Source organism: Pecten maximus, chromosome 16 (assembly GCF_902652985.1).
Source record: "Pecten maximus chromosome 16, xPecMax1.1, whole genome shotgun sequence".
Taxonomy (NCBI): domain Eukaryota; kingdom Metazoa; phylum Mollusca; class Bivalvia; order Pectinida; family Pectinidae; genus Pecten; species Pecten maximus.
In genome coordinates this window covers 4778932-4805240 of record NC_047030.1, presented here as the reverse complement: position 1 = coordinate 4805240, position 26309 = coordinate 4778932, and the positions used below count along the sequence as shown (strand labels likewise).

At 39.5% G+C, this 26309-nt stretch overlaps 1 protein-coding gene across 5 annotated transcripts in view; it reads right to left on the bottom strand.

Annotated features, from left to right (window-relative positions):
• The window catches only part of LOC117314853 (sodium- and chloride-dependent GABA transporter 1-like), a 54672-nt gene that overhangs the window by 12022 nt on the left and 16341 nt on the right, over positions 1–26309 (bottom strand). For 3 of the 5 annotated variants that reach the window (XM_033868975.1, XM_033868974.1, XM_033868972.1), the window contains 2 exons: positions 5989–6139; positions 1908–2039 (listed from right to left, as the gene is read on the bottom strand). In XM_033868975.1, the coding sequence (XP_033724866.1) occupies positions 1908–2039; positions 5989–6106 (250 nt within the window). In that variant the 5' untranslated portion in view covers positions 6107–6139. Of the gene's footprint in view, positions 1–1907; positions 2040–3584; positions 3729–5988; positions 7771–26309 lie in introns of those variants that run through there. The other 2 variants (XM_033868976.1, XM_033868973.1) reach the window with 2 other exon arrangements.

The window sequence follows — 26309 nt, the reverse complement described above, 5'->3', positions numbered from 1 at the left end:
CCCCCAGGGGGTCAGCCCCATGATTCGTACAATTTAGAGTCCCCAACCCATAGGGATGTTTCTGACCAAATTTGGTAAAATTCCGATCAGCGGTTATGAAGAATAAGCCAAATAAGTTGATTGTTGACGGACGGACACCACGGTATGGCATAAGCTCGCCTTTGTCCTTCGGACCAGCTGAGCTAAAAAATTCTTTAAATATTAAATGTGCCCTTGAATACAGCTCTCTGAATGTCGTTCGAGGTATTCTCGTGCTCAATCTAATTAAAATATATCTAGATTTTAATAAGATTTTCTCATGCTTGAACAATTTGTGAATGTTAAAGTAAAACTCGGTTAGGAAATTAATTCGAAAGTACGTTCGCACTAAAATTGAAAGGTTATCGTGACTTAATTCCGCAGCTTTTTACATTTGATCACATGTAGATGAAATTAGAGAAACTAACGTGTTTATCTCGTGACGGCCTAGCCAAGAACCGATTGTTGAATGAGTGTTTGTTAAATAAAATTACGCATCAGTGAATATACATTTATCATAATGTTAAAGTTTTCCGTGTTGACTGTAAACGAGAAGAAAAATACAGGTGTCTTTTTACGTATTAACGAAAACATGCAAAGAAGTATCAATTTCTTAACATTCCAATGAAATACTTTTTACAAGATACGCAATGACCCTTTAACGCTAACATTATACCAATGAAACTGTGCAAAGTTCACTTTTGTCATTTATGGGGGTGCAAAGCTAAAAATTCTTCATTTCAATATGAGAGAAGGCTTTTTGTATTATTTATTTATTCTAGACTTCATTTATAAATAGTATACATATAGCTATTCTCCCCGGTATGCTCCTGGCATATATTATAAAAACTGTACTGAAAATATGTAACACAACTTAATTTTTTGCAGGTACTGCCCCGCAGAGTAGGATAGAAGTCATGAACCTGCGGTTCCCATTGCATGATCGTAAGATGTCACGACATTTTTGATCCCATCTTTTATCTTTTTTTTCAGCAATTTTGATATTCCAAATGTCTCCAATAAAATTTCCTTTAACGAGTGTTCGCCCTTGTGAGGAAGGTTTTGGGTTCTGTTCCAAAGCCGATATACATGAGTTTTTATTAATAATAGTTGCTACTGCGGCAGAGAGTATTTCAAAGTGTGATTGAGCAAAATTTCAAAGTTAAATATCAAATTCGCAGTCTACTTTAAGTATTAATTTCATACAGAAACATCCCTAGATAAAAACGATTGACAAATACTTCCTTAAATAAGTCTTCTTAATACGTAAACAGGAGATCCAAGAGGGATCTTGCGCACACCATTGAATGTTCCATATCGGTCAAATGGAAGATTGATCTTTTATCTTCTTTCAATGTTACTTCGAAACATTTAGTAATTTAATATAACACGATATAGCAGGAGCAACCTGCAATTGTTAAAATCCAAGATGGCGGCCTATCGGCCATATTGTTTTTCGATTAGTGTCCAAAATGCAATATGTAGAACTAGGGACCAAATGAACTTAACAACTTAAAGAATAAGCGATAATACGAATTGTTTACGGAGGGACGGACGAACCACGGACGCAGGGCGATTTTAAAAGACCATCAGTTGCCAGATTTTAGGTAACACTTTTTTAACCGGTTCATATCAAAATCTTTATATTCGCATTCGGTTTAGTGGTATTTAGTTTTAGCCATGGAGTGGCAAAACGAATTACACCAACTTATATTAATCAGTCTAGTTGAATAGACTGAAAAGTGCGAATTGGCTAGACGAACATTTTGGTGTTCTGCCGCCTATGAGCAAGGTACAAACGACCTTGATGAAACTTTCCATTCATGTTTCGGAAAGCTACCTTTTATTTGAATAACTAAAAAGTATAGCATAATCATGTATCACGTTACCTTTGAAAAGCGGACAGCACACCCATGCCTTAGCTGGTCCGCTACTAGAGTACTGGGGATATGAGAACTGTAGCAGGAGCTGCGGAATACCGATCATAGCTAGGAAGAGGAAGTACGGTACCAGAAAAGCACCTAATAGAAACGAAAAATATCGTTTTTAATAGGGAAGACAAAACTTACTTTTGAAAACGGAAGAAAAATATCGTAGAAGAAAATGTTATTAAATTCAAAGTAAAATACCGTCATCAACATCAACGCAACACATCTTTAATTACATAAGTAAAACATTTTTATCGACATCAAACTTTAATATTGCTATCAATAGGAAAGTAGGATATCGTTATCAATAGGAAAGTAAGATATCGATAACAATAGGAAAGTAAAATATCTCTATCAATAGGGAATAAAATATCGCTGGGGGGGCAAGGGGCAAGTGTTACAATTTCGGCCATTAATATAAAACACACATATTTTTTCCTTTGCTTGCGTTTTTGTGTCGGCAGGTGCATCTTTTGGGGTCATCTCCGCATGCATTTTGCCCGGAAAACGCGAGTTTCGTATTATTTACGATTATTTGATGATAATCATAACTTATTTATTATTTTGAACGTGAGAGTACCATGCACTGTATATGACAGTGCACAGGAAAAACAAACGAGGTCAAGAATGCCTATTCTGCAATCACATTCAACATTGCTTACTTCAGACCTGTTCATTTATTTCCACAAATTTTACAAATTCATGTCGTCGTCAAATACGAAGATCATAATTCAGACCTGCCAAACGATTTTGTACGTTGTGATCGATGCCCATTCATTATTTTTTTTTCATTTCCCACGATGTTAGATTTAATGTTTCCCAGAAATTCTTCCGAGTTCAATCAAAAGTTTATGAGTACTCGGGACTTGCCTATAGATTTATCACTGTGCCATTATCGAAATATTGAGGATGAGTTTAATTTTATTGTAAACCTATTTTTGTTCAAATTTCGAAACAGTATTATTTGCATACTTGATTTCGATTTTAATAAATTTGATTTCATTTTGCCGCTTGTTTTAACAATTAGGGGCGATCACAGGATTTTCAATTTAGGGGCGTGCGAAATTAAAGGGGGAGGTGGGGTCCGTGGGTACTCCCCCTGGAAAACTTTTAGCAGGTACATGCAAAATCTTGCATTTTATATGTAATACCACTTTACATCGCACATATAATATTCAAGTTATTAACGAATTACCTCATTAATTGAGTGTGTAAGCATCCACGCTTCTCTAATAATAATTAAGCTGGCTGAAGGGCTAACAGAATAAAGAAACTGGATTGAAATGAGAAAGAAAAGAGAATAATCAAGGGTAGTAGCAGTTATTTTGTGTAAACGCCAGAATTTTATAGTATCTAGGGCTAACGCCAGAACATCCAGAACAACCTCTTATGCTTACCGGTATTGTGTTGGGTCTATATATTTTAACTAGTCATGTTGTGGTCATTTTTTTTAAATTGATGATATGCATAACCCTTAATAGATGTCAAGTTAAATTTGAAAACAAAATATCAAACAACTATCAGCTATTACCCCATTCAAATTTTAACAACTTCGAACAAATTCAACTGATACTGCTAGTTCATGGTATACATATAATGCCCCGGCCATGTCTTGAACAAGTTATTGATCACACTTACATGCAATCTTTCGATTTCCAAACGAAGTTCAACAACTACCGAAATGATGCAGTTGAAGAAAAGGAAAGGACGATCTCATCACTGGCATTAACACATGCTATCTAATTAGTCCGTAATGTCGTAAACGACGTCCTGTACATGTACCTGTAAAATAAAATATGCCGAGATGACCCCCCAAAAGGCACCTGGTGACAGTCGATTATATAATCGCATGACCTTTCAACCCCGTTTGTAAATGAAGAATCGGGACAGGCTGAAGGAGCAGTTTGATAAATGGCGTTCTGAGCGAGGAATTCGGCGATGTTTTCACAGATTATTGTGTTTTGGATGTAACAATTCGTATTCAGTGACACGGTAGGTTAAAGATGAATGTCGATAGTTGTAGTATGCGCTGTGTCACTTCGAATAAATGTGTTTTTTAAGTCAATTGAAGTGAGATAAGGTGCCGTTTCGCTCGTTACGGAGTTGCTAACCTTGTGCTTAACAGAGTACACATACCACAGTCATAAAAAAAAGAAGGAAAAACACATTTTCTATGCAAGCGCCTGTAGTAGAATAGGTGCAATGTGACAAAAGGTCATGTGATGCCTGGTTGCATATGGCATATGTTCCATCAGGTGTTCGAAAGAGTCTCCACTCTCGTACTTAGGTTTATTTCTGTAAAAGATGTCGGTGTTTGTCATGAAACATGCAGTAATTTTTTTTGAATATAAGTTTGTTTTTTTTTTAGAAAATAGCTGCCCTCTAAAGTGAGAAATATGATAGGATTTGATACCCAATCAGAATATTACTCTAAACTATTTCATTATTAAAGAGAGAAATGTGTACTTTTCAAACTTTATGGCCCTTACCCTAACCTATTTCCCTTACAAGGAATCTGCAAGATTTATGACCAAGTTGAGATCAACTTTAATGTATTGAGTCTTTTTCAGCTGTGTTGCCAAAACCAAAATTAAAATAGTTTTAAAATTATGTTGATGATAAAGTTAATGCAATCGTTGATGTTGACAAGAACAATGTTGTTGTTGTCAATCAATATTCAGGGGATAAAATATTAAATTATGATCTACAGTCTACATTATGTGTTTGTATATATACATTACCATTAACCAGGTAGTGTCCTAGGTATATGGTTTTAATTTATTGTGTTTTCACCCTCCCAGACATAGTAGACCAAAGTAGTAGAAGAAAAAATGTGTGTTAGTATAGATTTTAAGTGATATTGTGTGTATATAATTTAGATTGAACGAAAATGTATCAGTGTACAGTACATGTATGTAAAATATGAAAAGAGTGTGTGGGGATAGGATCTCTGATGAGTGAGAGATAGGATGTCTGATGAGTGAAAGCCCTCCTGCGTGAGGACATTTGTTTATATATATATACATACATGCTTGTTGAATAAAATTGATTTTGAAAAAAAAAAAAAAAAATTACAAGTAGTATAGGTGGGAAATGTTTTAAAGTCATAATTGATATGTACAATGGAATTAAGGCCAAGGTAATTCAAGGTTGTTCTGTCAAAAAAAAAAAAAAAAATAGTTCTAAAATTATGTTGATGGTAAAGTTAATGCAATCGTTGATGTTGACAAGAACAATGTTGTTGTTGTCAATCAATATTCAGGGGATAAAATATTAAATTATGATCTACAGTCTACATTATATGTTTGCATATATACATTACCATTAACCAGGCAGAGTCCTAGGTATATGGTTTAAATTTAGTGTGTTTTCACCCTCCCAGACATCCGTCCTTAATAACTTGAAAAACACACATTCGAAATAATATTTAAAAAGGAAACAAACTACAGAAGCTATAGATATACATGGAAAATCGTTACAAGACTTTGAACAGAATGATAACATGTAATATCATACATACTATCGTATATCAATGATTATAATTACAATTTCTTTCGCTACATTACACAACAAGCAGACGACCGCACGCTGAGTGAGCAAGACGACCGCACGCTGAGTGAGCAGACTTTGATCATCACAAAGTTAAAATTATATTGTCAAAACACTATTAAGAAATTGTATGAAGTACCAATAACATATGTATATGAATTTATGATTACATATGACACCGCAGACGATATCGCAATGTTAAAAAAGTATTTAAAGCCCTTTCATTTGACATGTTCTACAGTTGTGCGCATTGTAAAAGAGTTTTGAATGAAAAAAGTGACCGAAATAACAACATTTTTCTCGATATCCCCTTTAAAGAGAAAGCTAATCCCTATTCAGAGAATAAGGCACCTACAACGATCATCATGCAGATGGATACAGCGGGCCTTATTTGCTTCGTATAAGCCAGTCTCCGCTGAACGGTAATTAAAGAAAACAGCCCGAAACCTGCATTGGAACTATTTTTAGAAAAAAAAAGAAAAGTTTAATATACCTCCACCGTTTCTGTAGCATATATAAGGAAATCTCCAGATATTTCCAAGTCCAACACTGACGCCAATACAGGAAAACAAAAACTCTAGTCCATTTTTCCATGTCTCTCTTTCCTTCATTATTGTTGCTGGTAACAGGAAGTTTTGAAGTTACTACAAACGAGAAAGATTTAAACATTACTGGTCATGGAAACCTTACTATGTATTACTGAACATCACATATTAGTACTAGATGTGGCTTGATTCGGTATGGTATTCTTTAACGTCCTAAAAACAGCTGACATCAAGAGCTAATGTCATTTCAGGGCGGTCTCCCGTGTGTGCGACATGCATGCGTGTGACGAGTGCATATGCGTGTTGTTGGAGGCTGTGGTATGTTCTTGTTAAGTCTCCTTGTGACAGGCCGGAACTTATGCCGATTTATAATGCTACCTCACTGAAACTTACTACCGAAGATACCCTGCTGCACACCCCACCTGGTCACATTATACTGACAACGGGCGAACCAGTCGTCCCACTCCTAATATGCTAAGCGCTAAGCAGGAGTAGCAACTACCACTTTTAATGACTCTGGTATGTCTCGGCCAGGAGACAGAACCGAGAGCCTTCATCACAGGGGCGAAGGCTCAACTGAAGAAACAAACGTGAGGCAGACGAAAGTTGTTCAGAAAGAGAAAAGATAAGAAACCAAATTTAGTCGCCTCCTAAGATCATGCAAATAGGGCAGCAATTCTTACGCCCTACCTTCAGGGCAGGAGAAGCTGCGGTAAGTTCGTGCTAAGTCTCCTTTTGATAATCCGGAATTTTTGACGATTTTAAGTGCTACCTCAATGAATCATAATACCGGAGACACACAGGAGGATACCCCGTTCGGTCACATACTACCAACGGAAATACAGTCGCCACACTCCCAAAATGCTGAGAGCTAAAAGGGAGTAGCAACTACAATTTTAAAGATTCGTGTATTTCTCGGTTAGGAGACAGAACCCATTCACAAGAGCCAACCGAACACACCAGTCTCTTTAAAAAACTGCATATATTGAAGTGATCAGTTTCCCAACAAATACAGTACCGAAAACATGCCTGGTACTGCAATTTCAACTGCAGTTGACGGTCATGATAAGGGACGATCAATGCTTCCCAATGTTTTCGTTAGTAGAACGTTCACAAATTTGTATGGCTGACACGGACACAACGCAGCCTCCGAAGACATAAGCAAGCATCTTGCCCAAGGGAGGCCTCCCTTATATAAAACAAGAGGCGCTTGAGCCTTTACAGTCGTCTGACTCTGAACTTCATTGTACTATAGTTTAAAAACAAGCTCAACTCGGTAGCAAGTATAACAACACTAGGTCAGGGCAGTCTCAAGTTCATCGTAGCTAAGTTTCAGGTGCAATTGTGTTCAGAAAACTATGATTGCGTAATCATTTTACAAAGTGGCCGCCTGACTGTCATGTCAAAAAATCTTAAGAAGCCGAACATTGAATTAACATATTCTGTAAGCTCCCATTCCTTAATAACTCTATCAATATTCAGCTAAATGACACCGTCATGACGGTCATCTTGGATTTCGAACCAATTAAAAAAGAACAAAACTTGGTCAGGACTATCTTATGATGATTTCAGGTAAATGATAGCTTAGTAGTCTGCTGAAAACGTCCACGCACGTCGGACAACGACGGACGAAGCACAGTACCTATAGGTTTTTTTCGATAAGATGAACAAACTTAATCAACCTACCCTACTTCAAATTATCAATGAATGGGATGTTAAAGTCTCATTTTGGGAAGAAAATTAGTGAATTGAAAATGATTCCGTAAGAAGTAAACTGCAAATTTTGACTTAAATATAAATAATTTTAATAGGGAACGGAAGCAATGAATGGCCCCAAAACGCCACAGAGAAATTTTCTATCAGCCTTCGAAAGCAAACAGATGTCGCACACAGGTGAGACCGCCCTTCAAATACCTTAGCTTTTTACAGGACGTTAGACAGCAATAAATTAAAACAAGCCTGATCTCACAATTGAATATTAATTTCGGTGTTGTTTTTTTTCCAGAAACGTAGCATATATTTTGTGACATGGATCCGGATATATTGATTCATGCTGTTCTATATGTATTTATATCAAATTATGCGATTCTCTATGTGTTGCTCTATGACTTACAAACGTTTAATATATATTGAAATATATTCGCAGTGTAAAATCATATCAGTTAAATTATGAGAAACAATTATGTCATGTCAGCAGGTGATAGCAACATTTTCATATGCTCTCTATGAACTGGTGATTGAACTATGCATAAAGCACAAAAAATGGTTAAGAGTTTTACAAATCGTCACAGCACGTTTCAAGGTCAGCCCTTTAAAATTGAATTGCGGGTTGTGAAATTTTCACAAACACGACTTTACCATAGATATGAAATAAGCGTTGTAATCATGTTACTCATTCACGGTTACATTTTGTATATCTGAAATCGTGAACCAAAAATCGTTATACAAGTATTTTGACAAATAAACAAGGGAAATCGTTATAATATACTACTGGTAATGCCAATAAAAAACACCCAAAACAACAATTTCAAAGTATTAAACTGTCCTCATAGGGCAATAATCAAATAAATGTTTTATTAATTTTTAACTAAAATGGACAACATACCCAACCGTATTATTTTCCGATATCGACCGTTGGCACACACCCCTCTCAATTAAACTCGGGGATAACAAGAGGTTTGGTTTGGTTTGGTTTATTTTGTTTAACGTCCTATTAACATCTAAGGTCATTTAAGGACGGCCTCCCGTGCGTGCGACATGTATGCGTGTGGTGAGTGCGTATGTGTGTTTTGGGAAGCTGCAGTATGTTCGTGTTAAGTCTCCTTGTGATAGGCCGGAACTTTTGCCGATTTAAAGTGCTATATCACTGAAGCATACTGCCGAAGACACCCAGCAGCACACCCCACCCGGTCACATTATACTGACAACGGGCCAACCAGTCGTCCCACTCCAAATATGCTGAGCGCTAAGCAGGAGTAGCAACTACCATTTTTAAAAACTCTGGTATGTCTCGGCTAGGGGACAGAACCCAAAACCTTCCTCACAGCGGCGAACGCTCAACTAAAGGCCAAAAGTGAGGCATTGTCAAGGGAGACATTAGGAAGAAGAAAGTTGTTAAGAAAGAAGAGAAAAGATAAGATCCCAAGTTCAGTCGCCTCTTACGATCATGCAATGGGGGCAGCAGGTACAATTCTTACGCCCTACCTGCAGGGCAGATAACAAGAGGAGCAGAGGCCTTGACGGTCATCTGCCATCAACGGATGGTAGTCTATATTGTAGTATTCATATTCAGTAGTAGTATAGTGCTGCGATATGTAAAATATTTGATCAAATAACTAAGATGCTGATGATATGTAATGATGGCGATGTATGGAGATGGTGATTATGATGTTGATGACAATGCATGGTTATAATGATTACGATGCATGATGATGAGTATGATGATGAATGCTGACCCCGATAAGGATGATTATTTTGATAATACTGATAATGATACGTGATGATAGTGATGTATGATGATGATGATGGTGATGTATGATGATGATAGTGATGATGGTGATGTATGATGATGATGATAGTGATAACAATAATTATTATGGTCTTATTTATACGTGATATGTTGAACTAAAAAACTCGTCTTACGCATTGTCAAGACAATATAATATACAGTATTTACAACATACCCCGGTATAAAAGAATAATACTATAACATTAAACAAGGCATATATGATATAAAACACAATATTATATATAAAGGATAAAAGTACAACTCAAGCAGGATTACAGATTACTCCACAAAAAAGATCTATGTTGCTTTGGTAAACTATTCAATGTATGACGATGCATGTTGATTATGATGATGCATGTTGACGATGGTTATGGCCGTGATGATGGTTATGATTCATGATGCATAATGACGACGATGTTGATGATAACCCAGCATGTATGGATGGGCTTTATTTTGTCTTTGTCATACATGTCTATTATATTGTTCAATATGTTAAAAAAATATAGTAATCATAATATAAATAAATTAATAAATAAAACAAGTCCCGACAAAAAATCCCAAACTACTTAATTTAGCCAAAGTAATATATGTCATCTTCACCTCGACCAAAAATCCAAGAAGCTCGACTTGTACAAAATGAATTATGAATAACATGGACAAAATTTTTTTATGTAAAATGAAACATAAATAAACATGTAAATATATAGTGGCACCCTAACAATTACTATAAAATCAAAAAGTGGCATTGGCTATTCAGACTTTGTGATACAGATGATATATCAAGATTTTTCGCTAACTTAAAGCCCGAACAGAGCTTTAAGAATGATTTTATAAAAACAATCTCTTGTTCCCTGAAGATTAACACAGCCAAATGAAATTTGTTCAACGGTAAATGAGACTGGTCCTCACACTTTGATCAACAGGTAGGCGTTATATAAGAATTGCCTATTTCCTTGATCGATTGGAATCGGTCCTGCTGCAACCATTTAATGATCGTATGAGGCGACTTCATTTGGGATATTATCTTTTCTTTTTATTCCTGACGTCTTCTTCCTATTGTCCTCCTTGACAATGCCTTACTTTTAACCTTTCAGTTCAGCGTTCGCTCCTCTGAGAACGGCCGAGACATGCCAGTCTTAAAATGGTAGTTGCTTCTCCTGCTAAGCATAAGTATATAGGGAGTTGGACGACCACTCCTAATATACTGAGCGCTAAGCAGTAAAAACTACACCTTTTCATTTCAACAAATTTAATTGCAATAAAACAAATGGATTGGACAACAGGCAAGCCTATATAAGTCCTCTCCAAAGGTACCACATATATACAGAGTAAAGTGAATAAGTATATATAGACAGTGAAGTATATATATATATAAATACATGTATAAAGAAATAGTTGAAATAATGTAAGCGTCAGTGGTTATATTACAAAGATATTCAAAGTAGAATGATAATTTATAATCGATTCTATAAACATGTACTCTTTATGATACAGACTTGCATACCTACACCCTACATGACACACACATACATCCTTGCACACACACACACACACACACACACATACATGTATACACTGCCAAGTGAATGCACGTGACTGGATACCGTCAACTGGGTGCCCCTATTTCCAGATAGCCTAGAGAGATAAAATTTTACAAACATACCCAAATTGACATCGCGAATGCTGCTAGCTACTTCGTTTTTTGATTATACAAATATTTGAAAACACGACTGGACACTGCCAACTGATGACTTCCGGTATAAAAACCTTATACACACTGTCAAGTGAATGCCGAAACACATACACACTGTCAAGTGAATGCCGAAACCCATACACACGGGCAAGTGAATGCCGAAACCCATACACACGGGCAAGTGAATGCCGAAACACATACACACTGTCAAGTGAATGCCGAAACCCATACAAACGGTCAAGTGAATGCCGAAACCCATACACACGGTCAAGTGAATGCCGAAACCCATACACACGGTCAAGTGAATGCAGAAACGAAACCCATACACACGGGCAAGTGAATGCCGAAACCCATACACACGGGCAAGTGAATGCCGAAACCCATACACACGGTCAAGTGAATGCCGAAACCAAAACACACGGTCAAGTGAATGCCGAAACCTCACACACACGGTCAAGTGAATGCCGAAACCCATACACACGGTCAAGTGAATGCCGAAACCCATACACACGGTCAAGTGAATGCAGAAACCCATACACACGGGCAAGTGAATGCCGAAACCCATACACACGGGCAAGTGAATGCAGAAACCCATACACACGGTCAAGTGAATGCCGAAACCAAAACACACGGTCAAGTGAATGCCGAAACCTCACACACACGGGCAAGTGATGGCCGAAACCCATACACACTGTCAAGTGAATGCCGAATCCCATACACACTGTCAAGTGAATGCCGAAACCCACACACCGGCAAGTGAATGCCGAATCACATACACACTGTCAAGTGAATGCCGAAACCCATACACACGGTCAAGTGAATGCCGAAACCCATACACACAGGCACGTGAATGCCGAAACACATACACACGGTCAAGTGAATGCCGAAACCAATACACACGGTCAAGTGAATGTCGAAACCCACACACCGGCAAGTGAATGCCGAATCCCATACACACGGGCAAGTGAATGCCGAAACCCACACACACGGGCAAGTGAATGCCGAATCCCATACACACTGTCAAGTGAATGCCGAATCCCATACACACGGTCAAGTGAATGCCGAAACACATACACACGGGCAAGTGAATGCCGAAATCCATACACACGGTCAAGTGAATGCCGAAACACATACACACGGGCAAGTGAATGCCGAAACACATACACACGGTCAAGTGAATGCCGAAACCAATACACACGGTCAAGTGAATGTCGAAACCCATACACACGGGCAAGTGAATGCCGAATCCCATACACACTGTCAAGTGAATGCCGAAACCCATACACACGGTCAAGTGAATGCCGAAACCCACACACACGGTCAAGTGAATGCCGAAACTCATACACACGGGCAAGTGAATGCCGAAACCCATACTCACGGTCAAATGAATGCCGGAACCCATACACACGGTCAAATGAATGCCGAAACCCATACACACGGACGACTGATGGCCGAAACCCAAACTCATGGCCGTATCACATCTAGCGACCACTTGTATACAAGATGTAAATGTCCCGTGGTGGCTTTATACAAGATGCATATGTCCCTCGGTTGCTTAATATGAGATTTGTACATCCCGTTGTAGCTTTATACAAGATGTATATGTCCCGTGGTGGCTTTATACCAGATGTATATGTCCCGTGGTGGCTTTATACAAGATGAATATGTCCCATGGTAGCTTTATACAAGATGTATATGTCCCGTGGTGGCTTTATACCAGATGTATATGTCCCAGGTGGCCTAATATAAGATGTATATATCCCGTCGTTGCTTTATACAAGATGTATATATCCCAGAGTGGCTTAATATAAGATGCATATGTCCCGTCGTTGCTTTATACAAGATGTATATATCCCGTGGTGGCTTTATACATGGTGTATCTGGCTCGCGATTGCTTAATATGAGATGTATATGTCCCGTGATTGCTTTATACAAGATATAGATGTCCCGGGATGGCTTGCTCCAAGATATAAATGCCCTGTAGTGGCTTAATATGAGATTGATATGTCCCGTGGTGGCTTTATACAAGATGAATATGTGCCATGGTGGCTTAATATAAGATGTTTATGTCCCATGGTGACTTAATATAAGATGAATATGTCCCGTGGTGGCTTTATACAAGATGCATATGTCCCACGGTGACTTAATTTAAGATTTATATGTCCCTTGGTGGCTTTATACAAAATGAATATGTCCCAGTCTGGCTTAATACAGAAGAAATGCATATGTCCAGTGTTTTTTTTTTTTTTTTTTTTTATATAAGATGTTTTTGTCCGAGGTGCCCTTATACGAGGTGTTTATGTCCCATGGTGGCATTTTACAGGATGTTAATTTCCGGTAGTGGCTTTATACAAGATGTATATGTCCTGTGGTGGCTTTATAAAACATCTATATGTCCCATGGTGGCTTAATATAAGATGCATATGTCCCGTTGTTGCTTTATACTGTACAAGATGTTTATGTCCCGTGGTGGATTTGTAGAAGATGTAGATGTCCAGTTGTGGCTTTACAAAAGACATTTACGTCACGTGGTCGCTTTATATAAGATGCATTTGTCCCGTGCGCGCTTTATACAAAATGTATATGGCCCGCGGTTGCTTAATATGATTTCTATATGTCCTGTGGTGGCCTTATAAAGATGTATATGGCCCGTGGTGGCTTTATACAAGATGTATATATCACGTGTTGGCTTTTTATCAGATGCATATGTCCTGTGGTGGCTTTATACAAGATGTATACGTCATGCGGTGGTTTTGAACAAGACGTATATGTCCCCTTGTGACTTTATATCAGATTTATATGTCCCGTGGTTGTTTTATACAAGATGTATATGTCTTGTGGTGGCTTTATATAAGATGTATATGGCCCGTGGTGGCTTTATACAAGATGTTTATGTCTTTTGGTTGCTTTATACAAGATGTATATGGCCCGTTGTGGCTTTATACAATATGTATATGTCCCGTTGTGGCTTTATATCAGACGTATATGTCCCGTGGTGGCTTTATACAAGATGTAGATGTCCCTTGGTGGCTTGTTCCAAGATATAAATGTTCCGTAGTGGCTTAATATGTAATTTATATGTCCCGTTGTGGCTTTATATCAGACGTATATGTCCCATGGTGGCTTTATACAAGATGTATATGTCCTGTGTTGGCTTTATACAAGATGTATATGTCCCGTGGTGGCTTTATACAAGATGTATGTGGCCCGTGATGGCTTTATACAAGAGGTATATGTCCCGTGGGTGCTTTATACAAGATGTATATGTCCTGTGTTGGCTTTATACAAGATGTATATGTCCTGTGTTGGCTTTATACAAGATGTATATGTCCTGTGTTGGCTTTATACAAGATGTATATGTCCCGTGGTGGCTTTATACAAGATGTATATGTCACGTGGTGGCTTTATCTCAGACGCATATGTCCCGTGGTGGCTTTATGCTATATGTATATATCCCGTGGTGGCTTTATACAAGAGGTATATGGCCCGTGGTCGCTTTATACTAGATGTATATGGCCCGTGGTTGCTTAATATGAGATGTATACGTCCCGTGGTTGCTTTATACAAGATGTATATAATTTATCCCCTGGTTGCTTTATATAAGATGCATATGTCACGTGGTGGCTTTATATCAGACGCATATGTCCCGTGGTGGCCTTATAAAAGATGTATGTGGCCTTTGGTTGCTTTATATAACATGTATGAGGTCCGTGGTGACTTAATAAAAGATGTATATGTCCCATAGTGACTTTATACAAAATGTATACGGCCCGTGAGTGCTTTATATGAGATGTATACGTCCCGTCGTTGTTTTAAACACGATGTATATGTCCCGTGGTGGCTTTATGCAAGATATTTACGTCACGTGGTGGCTTTATAAAAGATGTAAACGTCCCGTGGTGGCTTTATACAAGATGTATATAGCCCGTGGTGGCGTTATACAAGAGGTATATGTCTCGTGATAGCTTCATATAAGATGTATATGTCAAGCGATGGCGTTATAAAAGATGTATACGTCCCTTGGTGGCTAAATACAAGATGTATACAACCTGTGGTGGCTTTATACAAGATGTATATGTCCCGCGGTTGTTTGATACATGTACAAGATATATATGTCGCGTGGTGGCTTCATACGAGATGTGAACGTACCGTCGTAGCTTTATATCAGATGTATATGTCCCGTGGTGGCTTGTTCCAAGATATGAATGTCCCGTAGTGGCTTAATATGAGATTGATATGTCCCGTGGTGGCTTTATACAAGATGTATATGTTCTGTGTTAGCTTTATATAAGATGTAAATATCCCGTGGTGGCATTATACAAGATGTATATGTCCCGTGGTGGCCTTATACAAGATGTATGAGGCCCGTGGTGGCTTTTTACAAGAGGTATATTTCCCATGATGGCTTTATACAAGATGTATATGGCCCGCGGATGCCTAATATGAGATGTATACGTTCCGTGGTGGCTTTATACAAGAGGTATATATCCCGTTGTGGCCCGATACAACATTTATGTGGCCCTTGGTGGCTTAATACAACAGGTATATGTTCCATGGTGGCTTTATACAAAATGTATATGGCCCGTGAATGCTTAATATGACGTGTATACGTCCCGAGGTGGCTTTATACAAAAGGTATATGTCCCGTGGTGGCATTATACAAGATGTATGTGGCCCTTGTTGGCTTTATATAAGATGTATTTGGCCCTTGGTGTCTTAATATAAGATGTATATGTTCCATGGTGGCTTTATACAAGATGTATATGGCCTGTGAGTGCTTAATATGATATGAATACGTCCCGTCGTTGCTTTAAACACGATGTATATGTCCCGTGGTGGCCTTACACAAGATGTATGTGGCCCTTGGTGGCTTTATGTAAGATAGATGTGGCCCTTGGTGGCTTAATACAACAGGTATATCTTCCATGGTGGCTATATACAGGATGTAAATGTCCAGTGGTGGCTTTATAAAAGATGTATACGTCCCGTGGTGGCTTTATACAAGATGTATATAGCCCGTGGTGGCTTTATACAAGATGTATTTATCCCGAAGTGGCTTTATATAAGATGTATATTTCACGTGGTGGCTTTATACAAAATGTATATATTCCGTATTGGGTTTATACAAGAGATATTTCCCGTGGTGGCTTTATACAACGTATTTACGTCACGTGGTGACTTTATATAAGATATGTACGTCCCGTGGTGGCTTTATACAAGATGTATATGTCTCGTGGTGGCTTTATAAAACATGTATATGTCACGTGGTGGCTTTTTATCAGACGGATATGTCCCGGTGGTGGCCTAATACAAGATGGTTGTGGCCCGTGGTGGAATTATACAAGAGGTATATGTCCCCTGTGGCTTTATACAACGTATTTACGTCACGTGGTGACTTTATATAAGATATGTACGTCCCGTGGTGGCTTTATACAAGATGTATACGTCTCGTGGTGGCTTTATAAAACATGTATATGTCACGTGGTGGCTTTTTATCAGACGCATATGTCCCGTGGTGGCCTAATACAAGATGGGTGTGGCCCGTGGTGGCATTATACAAGAGGTATATGTCCCATGGTGGCTTTATACTAGATGAATATGGCCCTTGGTGGCTTTATATAAGATGTATGTGGCCCGTGGTGGCTTAATAGAAAAGGTATATGTCTCATGGTGGCTTAATACAAGATGTATATGGCCCGTGAATGCTTAATATGAGATGTATACGTTCGGTCGTTGCTTTAAACACGAGGTATATATCTCGTGTTGGCTTTATACAAGATGTTAATGTCCCGTGGTGGCCTTATACAAGATGTATGTGGCCCATGGTGGCGTTATACAAGAGGTATATGTCTCGTGTTGGCTTTATAAAAGATGCATATGTCACTTGGTGGCTTCAGATCAGACGCATATGTCTCGTGGTGGCTTGATGCAAAATGTATATATCCCGTGGTGGCATTATACAAGATGTATGTGGCCCGTGGTGGCTTTATACAAGATGTACATGTATATGGCCTGCGGATGCCTAATATGAGATGTATACGTCCCGTGGTTGCTTTATACAAGAGGTATATTATATCCCGTGATGGCCTTATAAAAGATGTATTTGGCCCTTGGTTGCTCTATATAAGATGTATGTGGCCCGTGGTGGCTAAAGACAAGAGGTATATGTCCCATGGTGGCTTTATACCTGATGTATATCGCCCGTGAATGCTTAATACGAGATGTATACGTCCCGTCGTTGCTTTGAACACGATCTATATGTCCCGTGGTGGCCTTATACAAGATATTTACGTCACGTGGTGGCTTTATAAAAGATGTATACGTCCCGTGGTGGCTTCATACAAGATGCATATGTCCCGCGGTTGTTTGATACATGTACAAGATGTATATGTCCCGTGGTGGCTTGTTCCAAGATATAAATGTCCCGTAGTGGCTTAATATGAGATTGATATGTCCCGTGGTGGCTTTATACAAGATGTATATGTCCTGTTTTGGCTTTATATAAGATGTAAATGTCCCGTGGTGACCTTATACAAGATGTATGTCGCCCGTGGTGGTTTTATACAAGAGGTATATGTCCCATGGTGGCTTTATACAGGAGGTATATGTCCCGTGGTGGCTTTATACCGGAGGTATATGTCCCGTGGTGGCCTTATACAAGATGTATGTGGCCCTTGGTGGCTTTATTCAAGATATTAAATCACGTGGTGGCTTTATAAAAGATGTATACGTCCCGTGGTGGCTTTATACAAGATGTATATAGCCCGTGGTGGCTTTATAGAAGATGTATATGTCACGTGGTGGCTTTATATAAGATGTATATGGCCCGTGGTGGCTTTATAGAAGATGTATATGTCCCGTGGTGGCTTTATACAAGATGTATATGGCCCGTGAATGCTTAATATGAGATGTATATGTCACGTGGTGGCTTAAGAAAAGATGTATACGTCCCGTGATGGCTTTATATAAGATGTATATAGCCCGTGGTGGCTTTATACAAGATGTATATGTCATGTGGTGGCTTTAGAAAAGATGTATACGTCCCTTGGTGGCTAAATACAAGATGGATCTGTCCCGCGGTTGTTTGATACATGTGCAAGATATATTATTATGTCGCGTGGTGTCTTGATACAAGATGTGAACGTACCGTCGTAGCTTCATATCAGATGCATATGTCCCGTGATGGCTTTATACAAGATGTTTACGTCACGTGGTGGCTTCATAAAAGATGTATGCGTCCCTTGGTGGCTAAATACAAGATTTATATATCCCGTGGTGGCTTTATACAAGATGCATATGTCACGCGGTTGTTTGATACATGTACAAGGTATATATGTCGCGTGGTGTCTTGATACAAGATGTGAACGTACCGTCGTAGCTTTATATCAGATGTATATGTCCCGTGGTGGCTTTATACCTTAACCCATACACACGGTCAAGTGAATGCCGAAACCCATACACACGGGCAAGTGAATGCCGAAACACATACACACGGGCAAGTGAATGCCGAAACATATACACACGGTCAAGTGAATGCCGAAACCCATACACACGGGCAAGTGAATGCCGAAACACATACAATGTACACACGGTTTAGTGAATGCCGAAACCCATACACACGGTCAAGTGAATGCCGAATCCCATACACACTGTCAAGTGAATGCAGAAACCCATACACACGGGCAGGTGAATGCCGAAACACATACACACGGGCAAGTGAATGCCGAAACCCATACACACGGTCAAGTGAATGCCGAAACCCATACACACGGTCAAGTGAATGCCGAAACACATATACACGGCCAAGTGAATGCCGAAACCCATACACACGGGCAAGTGATGGCCGAAACCCACACACACGTGCAAGTGAATGCCGAAACCCATACACACGGGCAAGTGAATGCCGAAACCCATACACACGGGCAAGTGAATGCCGAAACCCATACACACGGGCAAGTGAATGCCGAACACATACACACGGGCAAGTGAATGCCGAAACCCATACACACGGGCAAGTGAATGCCGAAACACATACACACGGTCAAGTGAATGCCGAAACCCCATACACACGGTCAAGTGAATGCCGAAACCCATACACACGGGCAAGTGAATGCCGAAACCCATACACACGGTCAAGTGAATGCCGAATCCCATACACACGGTCAAGTGAATGCCGAAACCCATACACACGGGTCAAGTGAATGCAGAAACCCATACACACGGGCAAGTGAATGCCGAAACCATACACACGGTCAAGTGAATGCCGAAACCCATACACACGGGCAAGTGAATGCCGAAACCCACACACACGGCAAGTGAATGCCGAAACCCATACACACGGTCAAGTGAATGCCGAAACCCATACACACGGTCAAGTGAATGCCGAAACCCATACACACGGGCAAGTGAATGCCGAATCCCATACACACTGTCAAGTGAATGCCGAATCCCATACACACGGTTTAGTGAATGCCGAACCTCACACACACGGGCAAGTGAATGCCGAAACCCATACACACGGGCAAGTGAATGCCGAAACCCATACACACGGGCAAGTGAATGCCGAAACACATACACACGGGCAAGTGAATGCCGAAACACATACACGCGGTCAAGTGAATGCCGAAACTCATACACACGGGCAAGTGAATGCCGAAACACATACGCACGGGGAAGTGAATGCCGAATCCCATACACACTGTCAAGTGAATGCCGAAACCCATACACACGGTCAAGTGAATGCCGAAACACATACAATGTACACACAGTTTAGTGAATGCCGAAACCCATACACACGGTCAAGTGAATGCCGAATCCCATACACACTGTCAAGTGAATGCAGAAACCCATACACACGGTCAAGTGAATGCCGAAACCTATACACACGGGCAAGTGAATGCCGAAACACATATACACGGCCAAGTGAATGCCGAAACACATACACACGGTCAAGTGAATGCCGAAACCCATACACACGGTCAAGTGAATGCCGAAACACATACACACGGGCAAGTGAATGCAGAAACCCATACACACGGTCAAGTGAATGCCGAAACCAATACACACAGTCAAGTGAATGTCGAAACTCAAACACACGGTCAAGTGAATGCCGAAACCCATACACACGGTCAAGTGAATGCCGAAACCCATACACACGGGCAAGTGAATGCCGAAACCCATACACACGGTCAAGTGAATGCCGAATCCATACACACGGTCAAGTGAATGCCGAACCCATACACACGGGCAAGTGAATTCAGAAACCCATACACACGGTCAAGTGAATGCCGAAACCCATACACACGGGCAAGTGAATGCCGAAACCCACACACACGTGCAAGTGAATGCCGAAACCCATACACACGGGCAAGTGAATGCCGAAACCCATACACACGGTCAAGTGAATGCAGAAACCCATACACACGGTCAAGTGAATGCCGAAACCCATACACACGGTCAAGTGAATGCCGAATCCCATACACACGGTCAAGTGAATGCCGAAACCCATACACACGGGCAAGTGAATTCAGAAACCCATACACACGGTCAAGTGAATGCCGAAACCCATACACACGGGCAAGTCAAGTGAATGCCGAAACCCACACACACGGTCAAGTGAATACCAAAACCCATACACACGGGCAAGTGAATGCCGAAACCCATTCACACGGGTAAGTGAATGCAGAAACCCATACACACGGTCAAGTGAATGCCGAAACCAATACACACAGTCAAGTGAATGGCGAAACTCAAACACACGGTCAAGTGAATGCCGAAACCCATACACACGGTCAAGTGAATGCCGAAACCCATACACACGGGCAAGTGAATGCCGAAACAAATACACACGGGCAAGTGAATGCCGAAACCCATACACACGGGCAAGTGAATGCCGAAACCCATACACACGGTCAAGTGAATGCCGAAACACATACACACGGGCAAGTGAATGCCGAAACCCGTACGTCATGTAGGGGATGCATATAGGATTTTACGTCATGTAGGGGATGGAATTATGAGTAATTTAGGACCTATAAATGCCATATGGGGTTGACAGCTATTCCTAGTAGTGTCACTAGGAAACAGTATATTCCCCTTTGACTTTAACAGTAGGGGAATAGTAAAGAAAGTCACCCGAGTGCTGCCAAAAGCGGGAACTTATTGCATTTATTGATGTTGACAACATTGTTATAACCCCATCCCCCCCCCCCCCGCCAAAAAAAAAAAAAGTTCATAAAGAAATAAAACAACAAAAAATATACTCAACATATTTATTTTTCATTTTTGTTAACACTGATTGATACGAAAAATACAGAGTTCTAATATATACGTCATTCATAGTCATATTTGATAGTGCCACTAACAGCAATGTCAGATATAGACAAATGACAGCCATATCTGATATAAACAACTGACAGCCTTATCTGATACACACTGTACTGACAGCCATATCTTATACACATTGTCGACTGACAGCAATATCTAATACACTCTTTACTGACGGCTATATCTTATACACACTGTCAACTAACGGCCATATTTTATTCACACTGTCAACTGACAGCCATATCTCATACACACTGTACTGACAGACATAATTTATGCACATTTTCAACTTTCAGCTATATCTGATACGCACTGTCAACTGATACCCACTTCTTATACACATTGTCACAGCCATATCTAATACACAATGTCAACTGAAATCCATATCTGATGCACTGTCAACTGAGAGCCACATGTGGTAAAGTCAACTGACAGCCATATCTAATACACACTGTCAACTGACACCCACATCTTATGAACAATTTACTGACACAGTATCAGTATGTCAACTGACAGCCATATATTATACACATTGTCAATTAACAGCCATATCTGATACACACTTTACTGACAGCCATATCTCATATACACTTTCAACTGACAGTCGTATCTGATAAACATTGTCAACCGACAGCCATATCTGAAATATTCAACTGACATTGATATATTATATAGTCAACTGACAGCCATATCTAATAGACACTTTCAACTGACAGCAATATCTAATACACTCTTTACTGACGGCCATAACTTATACAAACCGTCAACTGACAGCCATATCTGATACACAGCTTACTGACAGCCATATCTGATACAAACTGTCAACTTTCAGCCATATCTTAATCATATACACACTGTCAACCGACAGCCATATCTTATTCACACTGTACTGACAACCATATCTAATACACACTGTAAACTGAGGCCCACAGCTTATACACAGTCAACCGACAGCCATATCTGATACACTGTCAACTGACAGCCATATCTGATATAGTCAACTGACATCTATATCTTATACTGTCAGCTGATAGCCACATGTGATATAGTCAACTGACAGCCATATCTTATACTGTCAACTGACAGCCACAACTGATATAGGCAACTGACATCCATATCTTATACACACTGTACTGACAACCATATCTGATAAACACTATCAACTGACAGCCATATCTGATTCACATTGTCAGCTGACACCTACATCTTTTACACTTTACTGACACAGTATCCGATACACATTGTCAACTGACCGCCATATCTTATACACACTTTATTGACAGCCATACCTGATATACACTTTACTGATAGCCATATCTGATACACACTGTCACCTAACAGCAATATCTGATACACTGTCAACTGACAGCCACATCTGATATAGTCAACTGACAGCCATATCTGATACACATTCTCAACTGACACCCACATCTGATACACACTTTACTGACACAGTATCTGATAAACATTGTCAACTGACAGCCATATCTACTACACACTATCAACTGACAGCCATATCTACTACACACTATCAACTGACAGCCATATCTACTACACATTATCAACTGACAGCCATATCTACTACACACTATCAACTGACAGCCATATCTACTACACACTATCAACTGACAGCCATATCTACTACACACTATCAACTGACAGCCATATCTGCTACACACTGTCAACTGACAGCCATATCTGAAATAGTCAACTGACAACAATACATTAGTTGACAGCCATATCTAATACAACCTTTCAACTGGCAGCTATATCTGATACACTGTCAACTGAAAGCCACATCTGATATAGTCAACTGACAGCCATACCTTATACACACTGTCAACTGACACCCACATCTTTTACACACTTTACTGACACAGTATCTGATAAACACTGTCAACTGACAGCCATATCCGATACACACTGTCAACTGACAGCCACATCCGATACACACTGTCAACTGACAGCCATATCCGATACACACTGTCAACTGACGGCCATATCTGCTACACACTATCAACTGACAGCCACATCTCATACACACTGTCAACTTACAGCCATATCAGAAATAGTCAACTGACATTGATACATTATATAGTCAACTGACAGCCATATTTAATACACACTTTCAACTGACAGCAATATCTGATACACTGTCAACTGACAGGCACATGTGATATAGTCAACTGACACTCATATCTTATACTGTCAACTGACACTCATATCTTATACACACTTTACTTACACAATATCTGATTCACATTGTAAAATGACAGCTATATCCGATAGACATTGTCAACTGACAGCCACATCTGATACACTGTCAACTGACAGCCACATCTGATAGTCAACTGACATCCATATATATATATATATATATCTTATACACACTGTTAACTGACAGCCACTTGTGATATAGTCAACTGACAGCCATACCTTATACACACTGTACTGAGAGCCATATCTTATACACTCTTTACTGACATAGTATCTGATACACACTGTCAACTGACAGCCATATCTGATATAGGCAACTGACAGTCATATCTGATACACACTTTATTGACACAGTATCTGATACCGCTGTCAACTGACAGGCACATGTGATATAGTCAACTGACAGCCATATCTGATACACACTTTACTGACAGCCATATTTATACACACTTCCAACTGACAGCAATATCTGATAGACACTTTACTGATTCAGTATCTGATACACACTGTCACTGTCACATCGGATACACAATGCAACTGACAGTCATATCGTATACACACTACTGACAGCCATATCTGATACACACTATCAACTGACAGCCATATCTAATACACACTGTCAACTGACACCTACATCTTATACTAACACAGTATCTGTTACACATTGTAAACTGACAGCCATATGCAATACACATTGTCAACTGACAGCCATACCTTATACACACTTTATTGACAGCCATACTTGATATACACTTTACTGAAAGCCATATCTGATACACATTGTCAACTGATCATGACAGCCATATCTTATACACACCTTACTGACAGCTATATCTGACACACACTGTCAACTGACAGCCATATCCGATACGCATTGTCAACTTACAGCCATATCCGATACACACTATCAACCGACAGCCATATATGATACACAATGTCAACTGACAGCCATAATCGATACACACAGTCAACTGACAGCCATATCTGATACGCATTGTCAACTGACAGCCAAATCCGATACACACTATCAACCGACAGCCATATCTGATACACATTGTCAACTGACAGCCACATCTGATAGCCAGCTGACAGCCATATCTGATACACACTGTACTGACACCCACATCTTATATACACTGTAAACTGACAGCCATATCCGATACACACTATCAACTGACAGCCATATCTGATACACATTGTCAACTGACAACCATATCTGATACACACAGTCAACTGATAGTCACATCTGATATACTGTCAACCGACAACCATATTGGATACACACAATCAATAGGCAGCAATATCATATAGTCTCACTAACAGCCTGATCTGATACAAGCAAATTCTTCTTGGCTGTCTTCTTATATTACAGTTCCAGATGAGGTCCTTAGTTTGTTTCCAGGTTCTGCCATGCAACACTGGTTCTTTTCGGAGGACCTCTTAACAATTAGCCTTCCCTCGTAACATTTTCAGCAAAAGATTTTCCCTATAGTTGCTGTTGTACTACAGCCTTTTCCTGAATTGTCCATGACCTTCTGACAAAGGACTTGCGCTGTAGCCTTGCCCTCCATATTTAGCCTGTGAGAGAGATTAGAATTATCATTAATCTCAAAGCGATGGTAACCTGCTAAATCATTATTTCATATCAGTGTCAAAGTACATATAGGTCTCACTGATCTAATTTCAATCCAGCACACTCATTATATGACTATTCTTCTTAAAACATTTATGCGAAAACTCGTCACCTTTCAGAAGATGAACATCAATATCAAAACAAAGAATTACAGATATCAGTCACCTGACACCCAAATTAGGAGTGTCATCCAGTATTTTTTAACGTCTTGTTACTTAAAATAAGAAGAACTTAACCATTCTTATTCTGTAAAGCACTCAAAAGACTTTGCTTGTATTGGATGTCTGGCTACTATAAAATCTTTGAACTACATTTAGAAATCAATATGAAAATGTTTCCTTGGTTTTTCTTAATTCTGTAACCACACAGAAAAATTAAGCACTCTTAGTAAACTCTAAGACAAAATATGAAAATCCAAGAACATTTCAAGGACTTTTGAGAGTTAATGAAAATACCTGGACTTTTCAAGCACTGATTTGAAATTTAAGCAATTTTTATGGTCTGTACATGAACCATGATATAAAGCCTCATACAAAGTTTCATCAAACTTGGTTGATTTTTATAAGTTATTATGTTCACAATTAAAGTCTAATAATAATATAATTACAAAGGGAATTAACTACGAGTTCTGTATAATAATTCCCATTTTTGAACTCCTCCGAGACCTGATTGATATTAGGCTACATACAAAGGGATGACGCATGATGACAGACAAAAGGCTACTTTATTGGTCAGTAATAGACGGATTGAAACATCCATGATGGCTTCTAAGTAAACCATACTGGCTTTCAGATACAGATTTTATGTAATTAGATATTTACTCAACAATGTCTTTTCCCTATATGAATATAGGTTCACTTTATGTAAGTAAACTTGTCTAAATTACTTACAC